The sequence below is a fragment of the Oncorhynchus mykiss genome, chromosome 12, assembly GCF_013265735.2.
Source record: "Oncorhynchus mykiss isolate Arlee chromosome 12, USDA_OmykA_1.1, whole genome shotgun sequence".
NCBI lineage: Eukaryota > Metazoa > Chordata > Actinopteri > Salmoniformes > Salmonidae > Oncorhynchus > Oncorhynchus mykiss.
In genome coordinates this window covers 100,548,097-100,575,398 of record NC_048576.1, presented here as the reverse complement: position 1 = coordinate 100,575,398, position 27,302 = coordinate 100,548,097, and the positions used below count along the sequence as shown (strand labels likewise).

General features: G+C 44.4%; 3 protein-coding genes across 4 annotated transcripts in view; 2 read left to right on the top strand and 1 right to left on the bottom strand.

The window, feature by feature from the left end:
- The window catches only part of LOC110539066 (ubiquitin carboxyl-terminal hydrolase 7), a 61,717-nt gene extending 48,784 nt beyond the window's left edge, over nt 1–12,933 (bottom strand). Inside the window, exon 1 of one of the 2 annotated variants that reach the window (XM_036939575.1) lies at nt 11,832–12,933. In XM_036939575.1, the coding sequence (XP_036795470.1) occupies nt 11,832–11,916 (85 nt within the window). In that variant the 5' untranslated portion in view covers nt 11,917–12,933. The remainder of the gene's footprint in view (nt 1–11,831) is intronic. The other variant, XM_036939574.1, reaches the window with a different exon arrangement.
- Nucleotides 1–27,302, top strand: part of LOC110539068 (NLR family CARD domain-containing protein 3) — a 1,005,455-nt gene that overhangs the window by 259,486 nt on the left and 718,667 nt on the right. The window lies entirely within an intron of this gene.
- Nucleotides 16,549–26,212, top strand: c12h16orf72 (chromosome 12 C16orf72 homolog). The gene is made up of 4 exons (XM_036939623.1): nt 16,549–16,934; nt 18,237–18,320; nt 19,930–20,220; nt 25,438–26,212. Exons 1-4 carry the CDS (start codon nt 16,739–16,741, stop codon nt 25,698–25,700), a joined length of 834 nt encoding a protein of 277 aa, XP_036795518.1. The 5' UTR covers nt 16,549–16,738; the 3' UTR covers nt 25,701–26,212.

The window sequence follows — 27,302 nt, the reverse complement described above, 5'->3', positions numbered from 1 at the left end:
ACATTGTGTTGTCATTCAGAGTCACGTATTTTCCAAGCTACATCACATTGTGTTGTCATTCAGAGTCACGTATTTATCAAGCTACATCACATTGTGTTGTCATTCAGAGTCACGTGTTTTCCAAGCTACATCACATTGTGTTGTCATTCAGAGTCACATATTTTCCAAGCTACATCACATTGTGTTGTCATTCAGAGTCACGTATTTATCAAGCTACATCACATTGTGTTGTCATTCAGAGTCACGTATTTTCCAAGCTACATCACATTGTGTTGTCATTCAGAGTCACGTGTTTTCCAAGCTACATCACATTGTGTTGTCATTCAGAGTCACGTGTCTTCCAAGCTACATCACATTGTCCTTTTTAAAAACCTGCTGTACGTAACAAACACATTCAGTCTGGTTCGTGTTTTCATTTTAAGCCAAGGAAAAAAACATTGCGATAGCGGCATCATCCCGGGCCTAACAGAAATATGTTGTTTCTCACTGGTATGATGATGATATGAAGGGGAAGATACACACAGTCCCCTGGCTAGGAATGATCCCCTTCAAATAGAGGCTCACCGTCTACCAGCATCTTATTTCAGCATGATCTGATCTTATCTGTCGGAAAGATATCAGTTTGTCTCTGTGAATGGTTTGTCCTCTGACAAATCAACTGTAAATTTCGGGGTTCCTCAAGGTTCCGTTTTAGGACCACTATTGTTTTTACTATATATTTTACCTCTTGGGGAAGTCATTCGAAAACATAATGTTAACTTTCACTGCTATGCGGATGACACACAGCTGTACATTTCAATGAAACATGGTGAAGCCACAAAATTGCCCTCGCTAGAAGCATGTGTTTCAGACATAAGGAAGTGGATGGCTGCAAACTTTCTACTTTTAAACTCGGACAAAACAGAGATGCTTGTTCTAGGTCCCAAGAAACAAAGAGATCTTCTGTTGAATCTGACAATTAATCTTAATGGTTGTACAGTCGTCTCAAATAAAACTGTGAAGGACCTCGGCGTTACTCTGGACCCTGATCTCTCTTTTGAAGAACATATCAAGACCATTTCAAGGACAGCTTTTTTCCATCTACGTAACATTGCAAAAATCTGAAACTTTCTGTCCAAAAATGATGCAGAAAAATGAATCCATGCTTTTGTCACTTCTAGGTTAGACTACTGCAATGCTCTACTTTCCGGCTACCCGGATAAAGCACTAAATAAACTTCAGTTAGTGCTAAATACGGCTGCTAGAATCCTGACTAGAACCAAAAAATGTGATCATATTACTCCAGTGCTAGCCTCCCTACACTGGCTTCCTGTCAAAGCAAGAGCCAATTTCAAGGTTTTACTGCTAACCTACAAAGCATTACATGGGCTTGCTCTTACCTATCTCTCTGATTTGGTCCTGCCGTACATACCTACATGTACACTACGGTAACAAGACGCAGGCCTCCTAATTGTCCCTAGAATTTCTAAGCAAACAGCTGGAGGCAGGGCTTTCTCCTATAGAGCTCCATTTTTATGGAACGGTCTGCCTACCCATGTCAGAGACGCAAACTCGGTCTCAACCTTTAAGTCTCTACTGAAGACTCATCTCTTCAGTGGGTCATATGATTGAGTGTAGTCTGGCCCAGGAGTGGGAAGGTGAACGGAAAGGCTCTGGAGCAACGAACCGCCCTTGCTGTCTCTGCCTGGCCGGTTCCCCTCTTTCCACTGGGATTCTCTGCCTCTAACCCTATTACAGGGGCTGAGTCACTGGCTTACTGGGGCTCTCTCATACCGTCCCTGGGAGGGGTGCGTCACCTGAGTGGGTTGAGTCACTGATGTGGTCATCGTGTCTGGGTTGGCGCCGTGGCGGAGATCTTTGTGGGCTATACTCGGCCTTGTCTCAGGATGGTAAGTTGGTGGTTGAAGATATCCCTCTAGTGGTGTGGGGGCTGTGTTTTGGCAAAGTGGGTGGGGTTATATCCTTCCTGTTTGGCCCTGTCCGGGGGTTTGTTATATCTGGAGTACTTCTCCTGTCCTATTCGGTGTCCTGTGTAAATTTAAGTGTGCTCTCTCTAATTCTCTCTTTCTTTCTCTCGGAGGACCTGAGCCCTAGGACCTGAGCCCTAGGACCATGCCTCAGGACTACCTGACATGATGACTCCTTGCTGTTATGATGACTGGGTCAGTTTAAAACACTGATCTGTAAGGTGGTTATGATGACTGGGTCATTTTAAAACACTGATCTGTAAGGTGGTTATGATGACTGGGTCATTTTAAAACACTGATCTGTAAGGTGGTTATGATGACTGGGTCAGTTTAAAACACTGATCTGTAAGGTGGTTATGATGACTGGGTCAGTTTAAAACACTGATCTGTAAGGTGGTTATGATGACTGGGTCAGTTTAAAACACTGATCTGTATTATAGTTATGATGACTGGGTCAGTTTAACACACTGATCTGTAAGGTGGTTATGATGACTGGGTCAGTTTAAAACACTGATCTGTAGGGTGGTTATGATGACTGGGTCAGTTTAAAACACTGATCTGTGTTTAATCTTTAGAACAGAGGTTAATTTCCCTGCAATGTAAACATGCTGTACGCATCCCAAATAGCACCCTATTCCCTACATAGAGCTCTGGTCTAAAGTAGTGCACTATGGCACCCTATTCCCTACATAGAGCTGTAGTCTAAAGTAGTGCACTATGGGCCCTATTCCCTACATAGAGCTCTGGTCTAAAGTAGTGCACTACTTTTAACCAGGGCCCGATTTAGGATGCGGACACTGTCTGGTCATCTTTAACCATCAGGAAGAACACTGTGGTGCCGAGGCAGTGTCGCAGCAGCAGTGTGTGTGTCTGTGTGTCGACTACAGCAGTCTGGTAATTAGTAACAATGAAGGATTAAGCTGTGAGCTCCTCTGACACACACAAGCCTGTGTAGCTGCTTTAGGAAGGGGACGGGAGGAACTCAGGCAGGTAATTACCCAGACAAAGAGCCCGGGACTAGTCTCATCAATCACAACTAAGATGTCTACTGAAGAACAACACAGGAAGTCTATATCTCAAACGGCACCCTATTCCCTATATAGTGCACTACTTTAGACCAGAGCCCCATGGTACACTATTCCCTATATAGTGCACTACTTTAGACCAGGGCCCCTAGGGAAGGTGTAGAGAATAGGGTACCATTTGAGAGTCAGACTAAGAGTGTGAGAGTCAGTAAAGTATACCTCGTCTCTGTCGGCAGTTCTACAGTCAGTTTGAATGACAGAAAAGCATCTCATATATATATATATATATATATATATATTAGTGTGTCCTTACCTACCCTAGCAGTATGAGTGTCATCTCTTCTGTATCCGTGAGAGAGAGAGTCTGGTTGCATGTACTGAGTGTGTGTGTGTGTACATGGAGCCCCAGTGAGCCACGCTCACGAGACTGGCCTCATTTTTCCAAGTGGATTACAGGCAGCTAACGACATGTGTCACTCAGCCTGTGTCCCTGACGACTCCCTATTCCAGGGATCCTCAACTAGATTCAGCCGCGAGCCGAGTGGCTGTTCAGGGGGCCGGGCTCCCGAGTGGCTGTTCAGGGGGCCGGGCTCCCGAGTGGCTGTTCAGGGGGCCGGGCTCCCGAGTGGCTGTTCAGGGGGCCGGGCTCCCGAGTGGCTGTTCAAGGGGCCGGGCTCCCGAGTGGCTGTTCAAGGGGCCGGGCTCCCGAGTGGCTGTTCAAGGGGCCGGGCTCCCGAGTGGCTGTTCAGGGGGCCGGGCTCCCGAGTGGGCTCCCAGATGGCGCAGCGGTCTAAAGCACTGCATCTCAGTGCTAGAGGCGTCACTACAGACCCTGGTTCAATCCTGGGCTGGATCACAACCGGCCGTTATTGGAAGTCCCATAGGGTGGTGCACCATTTGCCCAGAGTCGTCCGGGTTACGGGAGGGTTTGCCCAGCGTCGTCCGGGTTACGGGAGGGTTTGCCCAGCGTCGTCCGGGTTACGGGAGGGTTTGCCCAGCATCGTCCGGGTTACGGGAGGGTTTGGCCGGGGTAGGCCGTCACTGTAAATTAAGAATTTGTTCTTAACTGGACTTGCCTAGTTAAATAGAAGTTTAAATAAAATAAAAATATATTTACTAATAATTTGGAGATTGCAAATTGACTGCAAGAAGCACAAACAGATATATTGTTTGACTAAAACATAACCCTTTTAAACCTTGTAAACGATCACGTCTCAATTAGTTAGCCTGTCGTTCTGCCCCTGAACAAGGCAGTTAACCCACTAGTTAGCCTGTTGTTCTGCCCCTGAACAAGGCAGTTAACCTACTAGTTAGCCCACTAGTTAGCCTGTCGTTCTGCCCCTGAACAAGGCAGTTAAACCACTAGTTAGCCCACTAGTTAGCCTGTCGTTCTGCCCCTGAACAAGGCAGTTAACCCACTAGTTAGCCCACTAGTTAGCCTGTCGTTCTGCCCCTGAACAAGGCTGTTAACCCACTAGTTAGCCTGTCGTTCTGCCCCTGAACAAGGCAGTTAACCCACTAGTTAGCCCAGTAGGCCGTCATTGACTTGCCTAGTTAATAAAGGTCAAAATAAAAATACATCTATGCATGGTCCATATGATCAGGTATGCTATTAGAAATAATCAACTTTAGCCCAACGGATGCAGCAAAGTGCAAACAAATAGACTGAAGCATGGGGTTGGCTACCTGCATTAGCATGGGGTTGGCTACCTGCATTAGCATGGGGTTGGCCACCTGCATTAGCATGGGGTTGGCCACCTGCATTAGCATGGGGTTGGCCACCTGCATTAGCATGGGGTTGGCTACCTGCATTAGCATGGGGTTGGCTACCTGCATTAGCATGGGGTTGGCTACCTGCATTAGCATGGGGTTGGCTACCTGCATTAGCATGGGGTTGGCTACCTGCATTAGCATGGGGTTGTCTACCTGCATTAGCATGGGGTTGTCTACCTGCATTAGCATGGGGTTGTCTACCTGCATTAGCATGGGGTTGGCTACCTGCATTAGCATGGGGTTGGCTACCTGCATTAGCATGGGGTTGGCTACCTGCATTAGCATGGGGTTGGCTACCTGCATTAGCATGGGGTTGGCTACCTGCATTAGCATGGGGTTGGCTACCTGCATTAGCATGGGGTTGGCTACCTGCATTAGCATGGGGTTGGCTACCTGCATTAGCATGGGGTTGGCTACCTGCATTCACCCCCTTTATTTAACTAGGCAAGTCAGTTATGAACAAATTCTTATTTACAATGACGGCCTACCCCAGACGATGCTGCCCTATGGGACTCCAGATCACGGCCGGTTGTGATACAGCCTAGATTCGAACCAGGTACTGGAGTGATGCCTCTAGCACTGAGATGCAGTGTCTTAGACCACTGAACCAGGTACTGTAGTAATATAGCCTCTAGCACTGAGATGCAGTGTCTTAGACCACTGAACCAGGTACTGTAGTGATATAGCCTCTAGCACTGAGATGCAGTGTCTTAGACCACTGAACCAGGTACTGTAGTGATATAGCCTCTAGCACTGAGATGCAGTGATATAGACCGCTGAACCAGGTACTGTAGTGATATAGCCTCTAGCACTGAGATGCAGTGTCTTAGACCGCTGAACCAGGTACTGTAGTGATATAGCCTCTAGCATTAGAGATGCAGTGTCATAGACCACTGAACCAGGTACTGTAGTGATATAGCCTCTAGCACTGAGATAGTGTCTTAGACCACTGAACCAGGTACTGTAGTGATATAGCCTCTAGCACTGAGATGCAGTTTCTTAGACCATTAAAACAGGTACTGTAGTGATATAGCCTCTAGCGCTGAGATGCAGTGTCATAGACCACTGAACCAGGTACTGTAGTGATATAGCCTCTAGCACTGAGATGCAGTGTCTTAGACCACTGAACCAGGTACTGTAGTGATATAGCCTCTAGCACTGAGATGCAGTGTCTTAGACCACTGAACCAGGTACTGTAGTGATATAGCCTCTAGCACTGAGATGCAGTGTCTTAGACCGCTGAACCAGGTACTGTAGTGATATAGCCTCTAGCACTGAGATGCAGTGTCTTAGACCACTGAACCAGGTACTGTAGTGATATAGCCTCTAGCACTGAGATGCAGTGCCTTAGACCGCTGAACCAGGTACTGTAGTGATATAGCCTCTAGCACTGAGATGCAGTGTCTTAGACCGCTGAACCAGGTACTGTAGTGATATAGCCTCTAGCACTGAGATGCAGTGTCTTAGACCACTGAACCAGGTACTGTAGTGATATAGCCTCTAGCACTGAGATGCAGTTTCTTAGACCACTGAACCAGGTACTGTAGTGATATAGCCTCTAGCACTGAGATGCAGTGATATAGACCGCTGAACCAGGTACTGCAGTGATATAGCCTCTAGCACTGAGATGCAGTGTCATAGACCGCTGGACCACTCGGGAGCTCATCATTACCAGATCTCATATGTCATCTTTTAACTAGTTATTATCATATTGATTAATTTTATGTCACAAAAAAAAAAAACTTGCATAAACACTGAATATAATGTAGGCCATCTTGTTAGGGTAACTTGGGGTAAATCTCCACCCGGGGTAACAAGCCCCCCTGCCTGTACTTCTCACAGAAACCACTTCGTCATTATCCCCCCAAAACACTTTCCCTGGTTTCCACTACTCTTTCTCATCAAAAAAATATTATCTGACTCACAATTTTTTAAAAGTCATTCCAAAAGAAATGAAATTGGAAGTATAGAGAGACGTTGTACCCCAAGCCACCCTACAATTGTCAGACGTTACATTTCACCCCACTCTCCCCTAGGCACATGCCGGTGTTAACATGCTTCTGCTAAACATCCTGGGTTTAAAACGGAGACGTTCGCGCATATTTAGTAGATGAGAAATAAATACAAGTAGAACTGGAAAGCTGGGATTTCTCTCTTTTCCAACAAAAATACTTTAAAATGTCTGTTTCTGAGATTGAAGAATTGTTGTGCATTAACTTCTTGTCAGGCTGCATGTTTCCCTCCCTGTGGCGCTGAGAACAGGGATGAGCCACGACAGGAATATGTATCTAGCATAGAACAACAAGCCGACAAGGTAAATAGATTAAAAAATATTCTACTATGGGGTTGTTAGATTTTCTTATTATTTACTTGTTTTGTTTGCAGAGGAAAAGGACATGTGGAATGATATCGCAGCTACAAAAAATGCACCTCAGCAGAAATATGTGTTAATGTTTGATATTTGTTGTTGTTGTTGTTGTTGTTGTTGTTGTGTGGCGGTAATGATTTTGCCGTGGCGCAGCACCACAGCAAAAGGAGCAATACGTTTGACCAGGTCACATGGGGTAGACCCAAAGGCAGCACTATACAGGGAATGGGCAAATAGGGTAGACCCAAAGGCAGCACTATACAGGGAATGGGACAATAGGGTAGACCCAAAGGCAGTACTATACAGGGAATGGGACAATAGGGTAGACCCAAAGGCAGCACTATGCAGGGAATGGGCCAATAGGGTAATCCCAAAGGCAGCACTATGCAGGGAATGGGACAATAGGGTAGACCCAAAGGCAGCACTATGCAGGGAATGGGCCAATAGGGTAGACCCAAAGGCAGCACTATGCAGGGAATGGGCCAATAGCGTAGACCCAAAGGCAGCACTATACAGGGAATGGGCCAATAGGGTAGACCCAAAGGCAGCACTATACAGGGAATGGGCCAATAGGGTAGACCCAAAGGCAGCACTATGCAGGGAATGGGCCAATAGGGTAGACCCAAAGGCAGCACTATGCAGGGAATGGGCCAATAGGGTAATCCCAAAGGCAGCACTATGCAGGGAATGGGACAATAGGTTTGACCAGGTCACATGGGGTAGACCCAAAGGCAGCACTATGCAGGGAATGGGCCAATAGGGTAGACCCAAAGGCAGCACTATACAGGGAATGGGCCAATAGGGTAGACCCAAAGGCAGCACTATGCAGGGAATGGGCCAATAGGGTAGACCCAAAGGCAGCACTATGCAGGGAATGGGACAATAGGTTTTGCTATGAAAAGTTAAGCATTAGATCACATATTTTGGTATTGCCTCCATGTAGCTTGTTTGTGGCCACAGGTTGAAGGCTGAAAAATATCAACATTAATCTAAAATTAACCCGATAAATAGCGCTGTTGGGAGAGTCGGAAAACCAGAAATCAACTACCTGGAAATCACAAGAGGGCTGTTGACAGAGATAGGTGGGATCGGGCATTAAATGTACTTTTTGGACCACCAGCCACCGTAGCAGGTAGATAAAAAAAAATATGTGATTCCTTTAATTGCTTTATTTTTTTTAAACCCAGCAGAAATAAGTTGAAAACAGCCACCGTAGCAGGTAGATAAAAAAATAAAAAATAAAAATATGTGATTAATTTAATTGCTTAAAAAAAAAAACTGCAGAAATACGTTAAACAGCTACTGCAGCATTTATTTAGCTATAAATGTGATAAAACGTCACTATTTTTTATACTCACAAATGCAGGTGGACCTCTTACCCACCAATGCCAAAATCTACCCGCTTTTGGCAGGTGTTCATTTTAGGCCCTGGATGGGATGGACTGCGAGTAGTTGGGGGGGCGGGGTTTAAAGAGTAGTTGGGGGGGCGGGGTTTAAAGAGTAGTTGGGGGGCGGGGTTTAAAGAGTAGTTGGGGGGGCGGGGTTTAAAGAGTAGTTGGGGGGCGGGGTTTAAAGAGTAGTTGGGGGGGCGGGGTTTAAAAACTCACCTTCTATAACAGTTATGACTGAAAATACAATGTATAATACAAGTACATTAAAATATGGACTCGTCAACCCAAAGGAGGGCTACTTTGAAGAATCTCAAACATAAACTAAATAGATTTTAACACTTTTTTGGTAATTACATGATTCCATATGTTATTTCATAGTTTTGATGTCTTCACTAGTCTCCTACAATATAGAAAATAGTAAAAATAAAGAAAAACCCTTGAATGAGTAGGTATGTCCCAACTTTTGACTGGTACTGTACATGTAACCAAAGAAAAAGCTGTCAAAAATACATTTTTTTGTCCCCAGAAGAGTCTGTCCTGCATCTCAGTAGGAGTGCTGATCTCAGATCAGTCTGTCCTGCATCTCAGTAGGAGTGCTGATCTCAGATCAGTCTGTCCTGCATCTCAGTAGGAGTGCTGATCTCAGATCAGTCTGTCCTGCATCTCAGTAGGAGTGCTGCTCTAGAATCAGTTTGTCTTGCATCTCAGTAGGAGTGCTGATCTCAGATCAGTCTGTCCTGCATCTTAGTAGGAGTGCTGATCTCAGATCAGTTTGTCCTGCATCTCAGTAGGAGTGATGCTCTATAATCAGTTTGTCCTGCATCTCAGTAGGAGTGCTGATCTCAGATCAGTTTGTCCTGCATCTCAGTAGGAGTGATGCCCTAGAATCAGTTTGTCTTGCATCTCAATAGGAGTGCTGATCTCAGATCAGTTTGTCCTGCATCTCAGTAAGAGTGCTGCTCTGGGGTCAGTTTGTCCTGCATCTCAGTAAGAGTGCTGCTCTGGGGTCAGTTTGTCCTGCATCTCAGAGTAGGAGTGCTTACCACTGGTACTAAGTTTGGTACATTAAGTAAGAGTAGTGCATGGTATTCAGCAGCTGGGATGGGAAAGGGGCCAGGCCAGGAATAACCACTGGTGTTAAGTTAGATGCATTTAGTAAGATGTTAAAATGAAAATGGTTATAAGAATGACAAGGTGCCAATGTAAACCAACTGGTTGTATGTAGTGTATGACTATTACAGTGGAAGGCCTCTTGTCCATGCACCTCAACTAGACCTGAATCTGCTCATCCAAACACCAGTTGTGTAAATAAATCAGAGATTCTATCAGTTGGACTGATGCACCTGTGGTAATGATGAATGATATGTCATCTCCATCCTATGCATCACAAATGATCATAATGCTAAAGTGCATGCTATTGACGAACATTTTTGCTAAACTGTCAGAAATGTTGTTTACTGTCCCAACTTAATGGGGATCATTAAAAATGGCGCGTTGTCTTCAATACAATGAAGCAGCAAATCCCCGCGCGCTGGCTGTGTCGACGCAACCTCCACATGCAGGCCTTGCCGCAGAAACATAAACCCTGCCACCCACCTCGAGTTCTTATGTTGGCTAAATCCTCAACTTGGCTAAACGCCATCTATCTAGCTGTGCACCATTACATATTTCCGGGCATCTTTTGGGCACAGGTGCTTATTTCAGTAACGTTAGTCTAAACTAGCTTTGCGAACTATCGTTGATGTACGGCAAAACCAAATTGACGCATCTGTGTTGATTAACTTGAATTGTAAGCTAGCTAGTACCTCTTTGCTAGCTAATGAAATAGGTAGATAGATATCACCATTGCTACATTAGTTAGCCATCTAGCTAATGATTATGATCATGATTATTTAATGTATAGCTAGCACATTTGAAAATCACATAAATGACACGCGAGTCTCAATGACGATGATGCAAACCATTCCCTTTATAAAAACGTAAACAAACAGGCTAAGGGCCTTGCTTCAAATGGATCGCTTTAAAATGCTAGCTAAGTATCCACCATCTTGGAATCGCCACACACCCCCCCCCGGTCCACGGAGAGGCCTCCTATAACGGTCACTAAAAGGCCAACCATTTTCAGTTAACAAATCAGCAAAATAATGATATTACAAATACAAATTATTAAATTATACATATATTGTTTACAACTAAACTGAGTGATCGTACCTTGTTACCTGGCTACTGTTACCTGGCTACTGTAGCTTGGCTACCGTTCGCTGATTAGCGGCTAGCTGACGTTAGTTAGCTAATTACAAATACATTACACAGTCGGGTTGGCTAGTTAGGCAAACAAATAGTAAACGCACCGTAACCATGAGATCCCTGTAAAAAAAATACCTCAACTAACTTACCAATTGGTCTGTCAAATGTGTAAGTAAATAGCAACATTTCCCTAATACCTGCTGGGTCATTAATAGCCATTGTTAAAACGGCATGCGTAGGCTCAAAGAGTCATGTGAAACAAGCTAACTTTAGCTAAGTGGGCTACTGTTTACAAAACATGAACGGGAGTGTAACATCCAGACTAAAAATGTGTTACCGTTAACCCCTGTGACCGGGGCACAAACGATCGATTTTGTAGCGCGAGTGAGAGCTATTGACCCGGGTTTATTTTGGCAACTAGTAGGTTGGCTAGCTAACCGCGATGAATGAATTGTACATGCTATTGCTAACTAGCCAACTGATCCAAATATACATCAATGTAAGTTAAGCTTGTTATGTGACAGATATACGACGGTTGTAAATATACTGTAAAAACGTGTGGTTTATGTAATGTTTCACTCATGTTGTCTTACGTTAAACCAAAACGGATGTTTTGACGATCGTTAGCTACCAAGTTGACTGCGCCACGTTTAATCACGCCGACTTGGACTAGCTAGCTAGCGTCAAGACCGTGAGAGTGCAAGAAATCAGTCCGTGAATGTGCTAACCTGCCAGTTGCATATGTGTGATGTAAGTTAGCGAGTCTCGGCTAGTTACCGGGTCGTCCAACGTTAACTAACTAGTTACATCCAACCACGCTTGTATTTGACATGTCAACAACACTTAAGTTAAAGCTAAGCTAACGTTGGCTACTGACTAAACGAGGTCAGATGCTGCTGCAGCAATGGACGCATCATCAGCAAAATGAGTTGTGACCATTCAGTCTAGGCCTTGATGTTTACAGTGACGATACATCAGTTCACGCTAGCTATGCACTTCCAACTATTTTACTGTAATTGTTGTGTTAGTTTATCGTCCCCTTCCCGTGACTTTTTCGTACCTTCCATCTCCATATCCTCGGGCTCGCTAAGTTGTTGCTCGCCGGCTTTCTGCTGCTGCTGTTGTTGAGTGTGGTGGTGGTTCATGTTGGCAACTGTTGTGAAGAGATGATGATGCCTGTTGTCTTTGTTCCCCTCGAACTTGTCGGTTGCTGGTTCCGCGGGGAGCCGGTTACTGGGTTGTTGGTGAGGTGTTTGAGGGTGCGGAGGTGGAATAGACAGGTCAAACCTGGTCGGCTGGGCCTGTTCTAAAACAACCTCGGCCTTTTCTCCCGTCAGCGCCGGGGATTGAGGGGAGGAGGTCGGTGGGGGAGCAGGCAGAGAAACGCGGACGTATTTGCTTGCTATTCGCCCAATCTCGGCGCCTTGATGGGTGCAAGTCGCTGACGGTGGTGATGACTACGGCTCCAAAAAAGGGAGACCCGTTGAATTAAATAAATCCCGACTTTTACCCCGGGTAATATGGGGCAATAGGTGAAGTGAGAAAGACAACTCACGACCTGCAGCCTGAGAAACAAATACTGTTGCCCTGTTTTAAAGCCAACTGGCACAAGGCAGCCAACTAACGAAATGAGTCAATCGGGAAAAACAAATGTTCATAAACTATCAATGCACATTGAAATACAACTTTCCCTTCGATGTTCCCAGTCCGTGTGCTCCTCCGATTGTCCCTCGTCTGGGGGAGAGCAGAGAAAAAAGCTATCCATTCAAACCTGCTTCTAATTTGGAATCGCAGTAATTTAGAAGTTTAGGGTGATAGCGATGCCACAGCCCGATATCGACTTTCCCACACATTAAATCACCGTATTAATATTAGCAACAAAATTCAGCACCTTGTCGCATTTCAAAACGTCTGTTCAATGAATAAATGTGCCCGGTCACAGCCAGAGCCTCTCACCCGCTTCCTTGGTTTGTGATGTTGAGTTTGAGGTAAAAACTCAAAATGGCGGTCGCGCTCTTCTCTGAAATGTCACATCCGCATGGAGATCTAAACACTCCCGCACACAGCAGAATCGCTGGGTCGCTCGCTGACTGACTGTCTATTTTTCATTGACCAATATACGGGTTAACAATCATAGGCTACAACTCATGGGGGTAAAAAAATATATATAATCATAGCTAATATTATAGGTTAGTTGGTATAACGGGTTATAGCAGAGGTGTCAAGATCATTTTGCTCTGGGGGCCGCATTCGGTCTTCAACGAGGTCCGGAGGGCCGCGCTGAAAACTGGTTATATTTCCACACCGTCAAAAAGTGGAGAAAAAAATTGTCCTCTATCCATCGTTTTTTGAATTTTCGATGCTCTAGTCTGTCTAGTCTTCATTTTGGTGATTATTAGCAAGCTGGACACAGTCAATAAACTGTATGAATGTAAGTCAATTATAATTTACAAAGTTTCGATTTGGTTTTAGTCATTTTACAGTAAGCCTATAATAAGTATGTTACAGTATGTCCCCCCCCCCCCCCCCCCCCCCCAAAAAAAAACACCCATGGGCCGGATTCTGACACCCCTGGGTTATAGCGTTTACCAGAAATAAGAGTGTACTGGATGCAATTAAAGGGCCCATTTTCTTTACAATAATTGCAACAAGACACTGCAAACACATAACATCAGTTTTATTCCCCAGTGCTATGGAGTTGTAGAAATTGCATTATTTTCCCCGCTTTTGGAGTATATTCTGTTTTAACCATATATGATGAGTCAATATCGCAGTGTAAAAACAGTGGAAGGGCCCAACATAATTTTTTTTGTCTCTAAGCTTCAATTTTACAATAAAAATAAATTATCTGGTACATAACTGGACAACTGAACATTGCAACATTTTGACACAATACACTGATATAAGGCTGTATCACAACGGGTCGGGATTGGGAGTCCCATAGGGCATAGGGCAGCATTGGGAGTCCCATATGGAGTCCCATAGGGCATAGGGCAGCATCGTCCGGGGTAGGCTGTTATTGTGAATAAGAATTTGTTCATAACTGACTTGCCTAGTTATATAAAGGGGGTGAATGCAGGTAGCCAACCCCATGCTTCAGTCTATTTATTTGCACTTTGCTGCATCAGTTGGGCTAATAGCATACCTGATAATATGGGTCATGCATAGGCTAGATACTGTACATGGCACAATATCTTAAAATCCTATAATACTGGCTGCTCTATTTACTGCATTGTTATGGGACTGTTGTAAAAATGCAGTAAACTTGAAAGGTTCACAGGAATTAAATGATAACTCAAGCCTCATAGTGGACCCACACACTCATACGGAATTGGTTTATAAAGTTTTTAATTCATAGCTAGTATGTGTATTATTGTTGTAGCTATTAGCTACAATATGAAGAGTATCCTTCCCTCCTATCATAGATGAAGCAATATGAAGTGAGTGACGAGAGATGTTCTGTTTGTAGGAAAACAGTGCCCTCTAGTGGAGAGATAGGAGAAGGGTGCTGGAAGTTGCTGTAGTTCGTTCGGTACAGCAGCTTTTCAGCTGACTCATCCAAAGCTATTGGAATGTCTCGTTCATCTACCTCCACCCACACACAGGAACACACACTGGCCTAACCCGGTCTTGACCAACAAGCTGCCATGATTACCATAGATATGATACCAGACACATCACTTGTAATTTTCCTGCTGTTTAAGGAAAGTGGCCTATTAAATAATTATATATCTACGTTGTGAAGAATCCAATCCAAATCAAATTGTATTTCTCACATGTGCCGAATAAAACAGGTGTAGGTAGACCTTACAGTGAAATGCTTACAAGCCCCTAACCAACAATGCAGTTAAGAAAATCCTCCCAAAAAGTAAGAAATAAAAGTAACAAATAATTAAAGAGCAGCAGTAAAAATAACAATAGCGAGGATATATACAGGGGGTACCGGTACAGAGTCAATGGGCGGGCGCACCAGTTAGTTGAGATAATTGAGGTAATATGTACATGTAGGTAGAGTTATTAAAGTGACTATGTGTAACCTGTGTGAAATGGCTAGCAAGTTAGTGGTGGTGCGTGCTAATAACGTTTCAATCGGTGATGTCACTCGCTCTGAGACCTTGAAGTAGTTGTTGATGGTGGGGTTCCTGGTTCGAGCCCAGGTAGGGGCGAGGAGAGGGACGGAAGCTATACTGTTACATATGCATAGATAATAACAGAGAGTAGCAACAGCGTGGAAGAGAGGGGGGAGCAATGCAAACGGTCTGTGTAGCCATTTGATTAAATGTTTTGTAAACATAGCTGAGCTGCTAAATGTTTTAATTAATTCACTTAACACTCAGTCCATGTCGTTACACAAACTGTGGTTCCCTTTACTAGAGGATAGGTCCCCTAGATTCACACCTGTCTGCCTCCAGCCTTGAAGGTGTTTGATCAGCAATGAGCTCAGCCCTGGGTCGTGTTCATTACACACCAAACAAAAGAAAACGGATTGAAACAGGGAGTGCTGAGAAGAAGCTGGGGGGGTTTGGTTTCCTGGGGCCCAGAGTTTTTCCAGTTCTGGTAGACTAACCTAACAAGGTAAAACTTGGGACCCTAGTTGTAGGGTATGACATGGTAATACATCAGGTGTAAAATAGTTTTATATGGGCTATGATGGGACCAGAGTTGTTCGCATCATGGTTAAAAGAAAACTAGACAACAACGGTGATTGGACAATAGAACTAACAGGGCAGAGCTGGCTTTATGCAGGGTTGCATCATGTAGGTCTTTGCATCTGTCATTTAAAAAAATGCTCACATTGTATGTCATCACTGTGTTGATTGATTCATTGATAAGGGACCACCCAAAGTTTGAATGTAAACGTATTTCTCTGAACACAAATAAATAATATATAATATTATATATATATATAAATAGATGAAGTTACCACTTCCTTTCCCCTGGCCAGAGAGGATCAGAGCTCATAGGCTTCTCTAGGCTACCTGCAGCTGTGGTTGTTATCATTTGGCTACAGTTGATCAGACAGAAGCCCCGATTTATTGTGCACAAGTTGACAAATCATGAGGCAAATCAGTCTAAACAACAGTACTTTGTCCCTCTTTTCAATACTTTTTTGTTAATATTTTCATCCCGAATTTTGGGGCAAATGACAGCTCACTACACAGCGGCTCTGCTGTGCTGATCTTTGCAATGTGGGTAGATGGAAACCGCCACATAATGCTACAAACTAAGAAACATATCCTATATGTATGTTCTACTTCCCTTAAATGTCGAGTTAGTATCTCGAAATTTTGAGTTAGTGTCTCGAAATGTTGACTTACGTATCTTGAAATTACGTATTTCAAAATGTTTAGTTAGCATCTCCAAATGTTGACTTACTATTTCGAAATGTTGACTTGACTTAGTGTCTTTACATTTTGAGATAACAGCAAAAAAAAATGCAGATAGTACCTAAAAAAAATTGTAGCTAGTAGCTCTAAATGTTTCGAAAGTATTAACATTTCAAAATGTTGGTGGCAGGAATGGGCTCCCATAAATTTTGAATGGCTATAAATTCTAGTGGAAACCTAAAACCACAGCTTTTTACTTCTCACACAAGCTTTAAGTAGCTAAGAATTTTCGTGGCGTTCCTTTACGTCATTTCTATGACAGATGTTTCTGTGGTCCACTGAAATCATCAGCACAAACCTGAAGCCACGACCCAGAGCCATACTGACCAATCACTGATTGGAATAGGGGCGGAGTCGAAACGACAACACGGTAGTATGACTTTTATATAGGCGGACGTCGGCAACGTCAAAAAACTAGTTGAAGAGTCTTTTCAGACCGGAGTAGTCGGTTTGAGAAACAGCTATTAAGTCATAACTAAATTAATGAATTTCCTAACGGACATTTATTCGCATCGCCAAGTAATTTATTAATCGACATACTAAAGTTGTAATCTTACCCGAGGGTTTTAACGGTGTAAAAATGGAGGAGAAGAAGAAAGACGGAGACCCGGAGATTCAGGAACACGGACCCGAACATTGGTTCTCAAAATGGGAGCGGCAGTGTTTGGCCGAAGCGGAGCAAAGAGATTCAAACGAGGAGGAGGCCGATAACGACCAGGATAAATTATGGCATCTCTTCCAGAATTCCGCCACTGCCGTGGCTCAGCTCTACAAAGGTCCGAGACAAGACCAGAACTAACTGTTTATTCGGATGTCACCCCTGCGCCTTGTTACTGAGCTTTGCGATGCTACTCAGTCACTGTTAGTGGCGGTGGGAAGTAGCTCATGTTAGCTAACTAGCTGGTAGCTAACTAGCTGGTAGCCAACAAGCTAGTAGCCAACTAGCTGATCAGCTGGTTAGCTAGCTACTGTACTGTAGCAACTGTTTGCCATCTTAAGTCAAGACATCCCGTAATTATAGTTTGCTCGTTTTTTGTGTGTGTTTAGTAAATCAGAACACCTAAATTTATATTTTTCTGAAACAAAAACTCTTGAACGTTACAGTAGTTTTCTCTGGCTGTTGTTCGCCAAAACGTATATCTAGCTAACGTTATCGTCTATAGCTAGTTAACGATAACTGCTAAGTAACATAACCAGCCAACACACTTTTTCGCTAGATAAGTTAGTTGAATAGCTATCTCATCCAGTCTTTTTTTAAAAAACTAACATGGTTCATACTGTTACCAGAGTTAACCATCTGGTCAGAGGAACTGCGAGTCCGACCAAATGTCAGTGAACAAGTATCAGAGAAACAAAATGGCGACGGAAACAACAATCATCGCTGCGCGACATTCCCCTTGTGACAGATTGTATCTTTCACTGTTGCCTTTTTGTTAGGTGTGTCTGGGAGCTAATATTACTTACCATAGATATACATGAACGTTTTATGATATCCGTTTTGGTTTTATGTCTACAAATCAACGAATAACCCGAGTTGTTATAACAGTGCATAACTGAAAATTTAAACAAAATGGCGAAGATTTACTATTGGCTTTTGGGGTTATTGAGAATTCTTACCCGCTACTGTAATACTTCTCATAGTTCAGTATATCTATCGTAACCGTAGGTTCTTTAGTTACTAAGGTATCAAGTATTTATAATATACGACTGCAACTTTCCTGCTGAAAGGGCAATTTTAGTTGGTGCGTTATGCACTCGTGCTCATAAACTGTCGAGTTGGCCATCTAGTGCTGGCTGACAGTTATTTTTATTCCAAAGCCCGCCTGCAACTCTAGATGCAAGACAAAATGGCGAATAAAAACAGTCTCCTGTAATCAAGACGCTTTCAGTCTCATGTGTTGCCTTGTATCATGTACTACTAAAGTGGGAATACTGTACAATTAATTGGCTAACTTGCTATATATGTAAATCGTTGTCAACCAGGCTATTTATGTAAACTGTTGTCAACCAGGCTATCTGTCTTAGTAGGAAATTCCAACAAACCTGTAATGTCTTTTGGTGGTGTGTTGTCTCGACAGACCGAGTATGTCACCAACAGGGGGGGCTTTCTTTGTGGGTGCCGTTTCAGAACGCGGCCACAGCCGTGACCAACCTGTACAAAGGTAGGTGTCATGGACACTCAAAAGTGTTTTCAGTTTCTTGTCTTCTAACTTGCTTTCACAACAGTATAGGATCATCGTAACAGTCTATAGGCTTTTCATTATTGTTCTGCTGTGGTCCAAGCATGTATTGATTTGCATTGTAGCTGTCAAGATACTTGGCTTACCACAGGGTAGGGTACTTCAGAAGACTCAGTAAAGGGTAGTCAGGACAGAGCTAAATAGGTTGAGGACCAAAGGCTCATCATCAAAGTCCATAGGCTTTCCTTTGTCATTCTGCTGTAAACAGGACATGTATTGATTAGTAGATAGATGGAAACTTGTAAACAATCAAGGGCCTCTTCTAGTCACCTGAGTATTGACCATCTCGCCATTTACAGCCGTCCTGTCAAGTTCTGGTCCTGGAGAGCACAGCAGGGTGTGCAGCCTAACTCTCAGACTCAAGTCGGTATTCTGCCTTCTCCCTACAGTTTTCAGCCACCACCTTCGCCAACGACTGGCTCACGTGAACTACAATCCCGACACTGTATTTTTTTTAAGGTTTGGAAAAGTCAATAACCATCGCTTGGATACGGCTGTGGAAACATATGGCCCTTTATCTTTCATCAGTGAGAGAAAAAACTGTAGCAGTTACAGATCTGTAGCAGTTACAACAGTTACAGCAGTTACAGATCTGTAGCAGTTACAGCAGTTACAGATGTGTAGCAGTTACAGATGTGTAGCAGTTACATATCTGTAGCAGTTACATATCTGTAGCAGTTACAACAGTTACAGCAGTTACAGATCTGTAGCAGTTACAGATGTGTAGCAGTTACAGCAGTAACAGATGTGTAGCAGTTACAGCAGTTACCGATGTGTAGCAGTTACAGATGTGCAGCAGTTACAGATCCACACAGCTATGGCTGCCTCATCAAATGAAACTACACTTGTGCTGCTCCTCCTGAGTTATGCTTCTCAGGTGTTTCGGAGCACATAGCTAATTAACACAGGTAACTGTGCTAATCCTCTGTAACATGGAGATATGGCCCTGTGGGAACCCTAACCCTATAAAGGTGTGTATCCGTTTTTACCTTGTTGTTTTTTTGAAAATTGATTTCTTGCTGAAGGGAAAGATGTATAGTTTTGGAAGCATTACAGACCTTACCTGAAGTGATGCATGTTATGGTTCAGATTGAGCGCCGAGGCTCTTATCAAATCTCCCCCTGTACAGAAGACGCCTCGGTCCAATAACTAATGTGTATTGGAACAGAGTCATGTTCAACGGCTAGTTCCAGTTCAGCACTAACACATCTGATTTCAGCTGATCATCAAGAGTCTCTGTGGATAGTTGAATCGTGTGTGTTAGTGCTGGAATAGGACAAAAGCCTCCATACCCTGTGGCTCTCCAGGATCATGATTCCAGCATCTGTGCTGTCTGACTGGCAACCTCTGGAAGGGGGGGGGTCTATAGTTCTATAGTGAACCGTCAACAGGTTTCACTCAGGCTACACAAAGGAACCTTCAACCAAGTCTCATCACACGTTCTCTCTTTCTCTCACACACACACTTTCTCTCTCACTTTCTCACTCAATGTCACACACATTCCTTTCTCTTTCTGCCCCCCACCACACAGAGTCTGTGGAGGCCCACCAGCGTAGCTACGACCTAGGTATACAGATCGGCCACCAGCGTCGCAACAAGGATGTGCTGGCCTGGGTGAAGAAAAGGAGGAGAACCATCCGGCGAGAGGACCTCATCAGCTTCCTGTGTGGCCGGGCCCCACCCCCCCGGACCTCCAGAGCCACCCTCACCCCGGGACACAGACTGACCATGGTCTCCCCTAACCGGCCTCCCCCGGCCCCTGAGACAGACTCCTCTGTGGAGGCTGACCTCCAGCCCTTCAGAGAGGCCATCGCACTGCATGGTAAATACACAAATATACAGTGGGGGTCTAAAATTGACAGCCTTGATAAAGGAGAGCAAAAATGACTGTATAAAATCAAACATTTGAGTACTGAGCTATATTTTATGGTTTAAAAAATGGGGAAGTTCCACTACCGGTCAAAAGGTTTAGAACACCTACTCTTTCAAGGGTTTTTCTTTCATTTTTACTATTTTCTACATTGTAGAATAATAGTGGAAGACATCAAAACTATGAAATAACACATTAAGGAATTACGTGTTAAACAAATCAAAATATATATTTTATATTTGAGGTTCAGCTTTACACAGCTTTACACACTCTTGGCATTCTCTCAACCAGCTTCATGAGGTAGTCATCTGGAATGCATTTCAATTAACAGGTGTGCCTTACGAGTACATTTGTGGAATTTCTTCCCTGAATGCATTTGAGCCAATCATTTGTTTTATGACAAGGTGTACAGAAGATATTTGGTAAAAGACCAAGTCCATATTATGTCAAGATCAACTCAAATAAGCAAAGAGAAACAACAGTCCATCATTACTTTAAGACATGAAGGTCAGTCAATATGGGAAATGTCAAGAACTTTTAGAGTTTCTTCAAGTGCAGTCACAAAAACCATCAAGCTCTATGATGAAACTGGCTCTCATGTGGACCGCCACAGGAATGGAAGACCCTGAGTTACCTCTGCTGCAGAGGATAAGGTCATTACAGTTAACTGGCTCTCATGGGGACTGCCAAAGGAAAGGAAGACCCTGAGTTACCTCTGCTGCAGAGGATAAGTTCATTAGAGTTACCAGCCTCAGACATTGCAGCCCAAATAAATGCTTCACAGAGTTCAAGTAACAGACGCATCTCAACATCAACCGTTCAGAGGCGACTGTGAATCAGCCGCCATGGTTGAATTGCTTGCAAAGAAACCACTACTAAATGGCACCAATAAGAAGAGACCTGCTTGGGCAAAGAAACACGAGCAATGGACATTAGACTAGTGGAAATTTGTCCTTTGGTCTGGAGTCCAAATCTGAGATTTTTGGTTTCAACCACTGTGTCTTTGTGTTTGCTGTGTCGGTGATCGGATGATCTCCGTATGTGTATTTCACACCGTGAAGCATGGAGGAGGTGGCGTTATGGTGTGGAGGTGCTTTGCTGGTGACATTGTCTGTGAATTATTTTGAATTCAAGGCACACTTAACCAGCATGGCTACCACAGAATTCTGCAGCAATACGCCATCCCATCCGGTTTGGGCTCAGTGGGACTATCATTTGTTTTTCAACAGGACAATGACCCAACATACCTCCAGGCTGTGTAAGGGCTATTTGACCAAGAAGAAGAGTGATGGAGTGCTGCATCAGATGACCTGGCCTCCACAATCCCCTGACCTCAACCAAATTGAGACGGTTTGGGATGAGTCGGACCGCAGAGTGAAGGAAAAAGCAGCCAACAAATGCTCAGCATATGTGGGAATTCCTTCAAGACGGTTGGAAAAGCATTCCGGGTGAAGCTTGTTGAGATATTGCCAAGCGTGTGCAAAAGCTGTCATCAAAAATCTCAAAAATAAAATATGTTTTGATTTGTATAAAACTTTTGGTTACTTCATGATTCCATGTGTTATTTCATAGTTTTGATGTCTTCGCTATTCTACAATGTAGAACATAGTAAAAAAAAATAAAAAATGAATTGAAATGACACCGCCTGGTATAGAGGTCCTGGATGGCAGGGAGCTCGGCCCCAGTGACTTACCTTAGGGTTAGGGTCAGAGGGCACATAGCACTGCACAGTAAATACAGATACAGTGCATTTTAAAGTATTCAGACCCCCTGATTCCCCCCCCCCCCTTTTGTTACGTTACAGTCTTCTAAAATGTATTAAATAATATGTCCTCATTAATCTACACAATACCCCATAATGACAAGCAAAAACAGTTTTTTCTTTTAAAATTTTGTTCCTTAAAAAAAAAAAACACTTATTTACATAACTATTCAGACCCTTTGCTATGCTATTGAAATTGAGCTCAGGTGCATCCTGTTTCCATTGATCATCCGTGAGATGTTTCTACTACTTGATTGGAGTCCACCTGTGGTAAATTCAATTGATTGGATATGATTTGGAAAATCACACACCTATCTAGATAAGGTCCCACAGTTGACAAGTGCATGTCAGAGCAATAACCAAACCACAAGGTCGAAGGAATTGAACTTAGAGCTCAAAGACAGGATTGTGTCATGGCACAGATCTTGTTAAGGATGCCAAAAAAATGTCTGCAGCATTGAAGGTCCCCAAGAACACAGTGGCCTCTTAACTTATTCCATTTTGGAACCACCAAGACTCTCTTCGTAGAGCTGGCCGCCTGGCCAAACTGAGCATTCGGGGAAGAAGGGCCTTGGTCAGGGAGGTAACCAAGAATCTGCTGGTCACTGACAGAATTCCTCTGTGGAGATTGGAGAACCTTCCAGAAGGACAACCATCTCTGCAGCACTCCTCCAATCAGGCCTTTATGGTAGAGTGGCCAGACAGAAGCCACTCCTCAGTAAACCTGCTTGGAATGTGCCAAACGGCACATAATGACTCTGACCATGAGAAACAAGATTCTCTGGTCTGCTAAAAACCCAGATTGAAATCTTTGGCCTGAATGACAAGCGTCCCGTCTGGGGGGGGGGGGGGGGGGAAACCTGGCACCATCCCCACGGTGAAGCGTAGTGGCAGCATCATGTTGTGGGGATGTTCTTCAGCGGCAGGTACTGGGAGACTAGTCAAGATCGAGGGAAAGATGGACAAAGCAAAAGTTCAGAGACCTTTAATGAAAACCTGCTCCAGAGCGCTCAGGACCGGGACGAAGGTTCACCTTCCAACAGGACAACAACCGTAAGCACACAGCCAACGTAGGAGTGGCTTTGGGAAAAGTGTCAGTGGCCCGGCCGGGGCCCGGACTTGAACCCAATCGAATATCTCTGGAGGATCAGTGTTGGTCATTCAGAGGGAGAGTCCTAAACTGCACCCTATTCCCTACAATCAGGGAGGGGCGACTTCGATGGGGGCGGGGGCCTAAAACAAATTTGAACTAGTCAAGAGGGGCTGCAGTTTCTCGCCAGTCTGCGTACCCACGTCAATACCCCTTAACACACACACATATTGTGAGGGAAAACGTTTGTGGGCCCTGCTCTTGACAGCAGGTTTACATTTTAAAGTTCTTTTTTTTTTGCAATTGTAGACTTTGCCATGGGGTGTAGAGAAAATGTTAGTTTTTTTAAATCAAGTTTACTGTAATTCTACACATTTTGCCATGTGTTTTTCATAGTATATGAGTAATTCGACCATGATAACAAGTTTAGGTAGCAGGCTGCAAAAACTAGCTTTGCAATCCCCCAAAAAATGTTTTGCTGACATGGGCTGTTTCTATCAGTGGCTTCCATAAGGAGAGAAACGACAATCACATTTTGTAATTGCACAATATTGTATTCTACTATTATAAGTTGAGACTAGAGGTCGACCGATTATGATTTTTCAACGCCGATACGATTATTGGAGGACCAAAAAAGCCGATACCGATTAATCGGGCGATATATAAAAATATATTTTTTTAAATAAATTTGATTAATTTGTAATAATGACAATTACAACAATACTGAATGAACACTTATTTTAACTTTTAATATAATACATCAATAAAATAAATAATGAAACATGTTCAATTTGGTTTAAATAATGCAAAAACACAGTGTTGGAGAAGTAAAGTAAAAGTGCAATATGTGCCATGTAAGAAAGCTAACGTTTGAGTTCCTTGCTCAGAACATGAGAACATATGAAAGCTGGTGGTTCCTTTTAACATGAGTCTTCAATATTCCCAGGTAAGAAGTTTTAGGTTGTAGTTATTATAGGAATTATAGGACTTTCCCTCTATACCATTTGTATTTCATTAACCTTTGGCTATTAGATGTTCTTATAGGCACTTTAGTATTGCCAGTGTAACAGTATAGCTTCCGTCCCTCTCCTCACTCCGACCTGGGCTCGAACCAGGAACACATCGACAACAGCCACCCTCTAAGCAGCGTTACCCATGCAGAGCAAGGGAAACAACCACTCCAAGTCTCAGAGCTAGTGATGTTTGAAACACTATTAGCGCGCACCCTGCTAACTAGCCAGCCATTTCACTTTGGTTACACCAGCCTCATCTCGGGAGTTGATAAAGTCATAAACAGCGCAATGCTTGACGCACAACGAAGAGCTGCTGGCAAAACGCACAAAAGTGCTGTTTGAATGAATGCTTACGAGCCTGCTGCTGCCTACCGCCGCTCAGTCAGATACTTGTATGCTCAGTCAGATTATACGCAACGCAGGACATGCTAGTTTAACTAGTAATATCATCAACCATGTGTAGTTAACTAGTGATTATGATTGTTTTTTCTAAGATACGTTTAATGCTAGCTAGCAACTTACCGTGGCTTCTTACTGCATTCGCGTAACAGGCAGGCTCCTCGTGGAGTGCAATGTAATCAGTTAGTTAGTGCGTTGGACTCGTTAACTGTAAGGTTGCAAGATTGGATCCCCCGAGCGGACAAGGTGAAAATCTGTCGTACTGCCCCTGAGCAAGGCAGTTAACCCACTGTGGCTATCTGTGTAGATGCAGCCTAACGGGGTTAGGAAGGATGGATGACAGGCCGTCATTGTAAATAAGAATGTGTTCTTAACTGACTTGCCTAGTTAAATATAGATTAAATAAAGGTGTAAAAATTACGATTTTGTTTTGAAAACTTGAAATCGGCCCTAATTAGTCTGCCTTTCCGATTAATCGGTCGACCTCTAGAGTCCACGATTTGAGTTCCAAAAGTTCTTAAATTTAAAAAAAAAAAAACACTTTTGATCTGAGGACCTCATGTGGCCCGCGGGCCGCCGGTTCCCCATCCCTGCCCTTCATATAGCTCACTACCTTGTTGACCAGAGCCCTATGGACCCTGCTCCAAAGTAGAGATGCTATAGGGAATACGATGCCATTTGGGGATGTACCGTTGTGCCCCAGGGCCTGAATGCATCCTAGACTTCCTTCCCTAACCCTAACCCTAACCGTTGTGCCCCAGGGCCTGAATGCATCCTAGACTTCCTTTGTTTTTCATGTCTTCTCTGAGTCAGGGTTCGAAGACTGAGTTTGACCTTGTGACGGTGTTTTTCTTTCCTTCTCACCTCCCTACCTTACCCCCCCCTCTCCAATCTGTCCTCTCCAGGTCTAAGTGGGGCTATGGCCAGCATCAGTGTTCGTTCCGGTACCCCAGGCTCTCCCACCCACGTGGGGGGTGCTGCTGGCGGTGGGGGTGGGTCGACCCCGGTGGGGCGTCGGCGTAACGGTCTCCATGACGTGGACCTGAACACTTTCATCTCCGAGGAGATGGCCCTGCACCTGGACGCTAACCCCAGGAAACGCAGCTCCGCCCAGTGCAATGACGTCATAACAGACTCCCCCACCCATAAACGCAACCGGATGATCTGATTGGGCAGCCCAGCCCCCGGGAGGGTTAAGAGACCTTTGTGGGAGGGGTGGGGGGGGTTGAGATCTTGAAAACAGACAGACTGAAGGATGTATGGCTGTGGAGTGAACTGGCGTTGAGGACTAAGGAGGCCGTCCATTTAGTTGAGTGGGTGGTGTCCTCCTGTCCTTGTCTCCTTTCCTAGTTGAGAGCACTGGTCTAAACTGAAAGCATGCTTGTTGGAAACCTGTCATCCATCCTTCCTAACCCCGTTAGGCTGCATCTACACAGGTAGCCCAATTCAGATCTTTTTCCACTAATTGGGCCTTTTTGACCAATCAGATCAGTTCTTTTCCCAGTAAATGGGCAACAGGACAGAATTGTGCTGTCTTTGTAAACGCAGCCTCAGTGATCAGTGACCGTGAGGAACGGAAGCGAGGACAGAAGGGCATCGAGGAGGTTGGGATGGAGCCCCCGTTCAGAGGAGAAATGCACTGTGCTGATTTAAAATAAAAAAGAAGCCACTTGATCCTCTGTACTTGTTGCTCCCCCTCTCTCTCTCTCTCTCTCTCTCCTCACCCCTCCTCCCTTCCCAAGGAACCGAGGGCTGTGGAAAACGTTACTCAGTGAACTAGATAAGGATTGATGCCAGAAGTGGTTCTGTTGGAGAGATGCCTTCTTTGCTAGAACCTATTGCTTTGTGTTAGTCATCCTGCTCAGTGGACATTGATGCTGTCTGTGATGATGAAGAGGAGGACTTCCCTCACTTGACATTTCCTGACTGTGTCCCAAATGGCACCCTAGTCCCTACATCATAGCCCCTACACACCACCCTAGTCCCTACACAGCATCATAGTCCCTACACCCTAGTCCCTACACAGCACCCTAGTCCCTACACAGCACCCTAGCCCCTACACATCACCCTAGTCCCTACATCATAGCCCCTACACACCACCCTAGTCCCTACACAGCACCATAGTTCCTACATCATAGCCCCTACATCCTAGTCCCTACACAGCACCCTAGTCCCTACACCCTAGTCTCTACACAGCACCCTAGTCCCTACATCATAGCCCTTACATCCAAGTCCCTACACAGCACCCTAGTCCCTACATCCTAGTCCCTACACAGCACCATAGTCCCTACATCATAGCCCCTACACCCTAGTCTCTACACAGCACCCTAGTCTCTACACAGCACCATAGTCCCTACATCATAGCCCCTACACCCTAGTCTCTACACAGCACCCTATTCCCTACACCCTAGTCTCTACACAGCACCCTAGTCCCTACATCATAGCCCCTACACCCTAGTCTCTACACAGCACCCTAGTCCCTACACCCTAGTCTCTACACAGCACCCTAGTCCCTACATCCTAGTCCCTACACACCACCCTAGTCCCTACACACCACCCTAGTCCCTACATGGCACCCTACTATATTACAGCATAGGGCCCTTTTTGAAAAGTGTTGCACTATACAGGGTGTTGTTTGGGAGCAGCCCTGCTGTCTCCTGTGTCTAGTTGTGATGGCTGAGGGGGCTGTGGCGTCTCAGGGCTGATTCTCCCAATAGCAGGCTGTTGATATTTGATTGTATCGGCTTCCTTTCTGTCTTTGACAACTGTG

Bases quoted from the DNA above. Each gene is read 5' to 3' on its own strand.
- c12h16orf72 (XM_036939623.1), top strand. From the start codon at position 16,739: ATGGAGGAGAAGAAGAAAGACGGAGACCCGGAGATTCAGGAACACGGA. The intron at 16,935-18,236 runs GTCCGAGACAAG...TTGTCTCGACAG, and splicing joins CGTGGCTCAGCTCTACAAAG to ACCGAGTATGTCACCAACAG. The intron at 20,221-25,437 runs GTAAATACACAA...TGTCCTCTCCAG, and splicing joins AGAGGCCATCGCACTGCATG to GTCTAAGTGGGGCTATGGCC.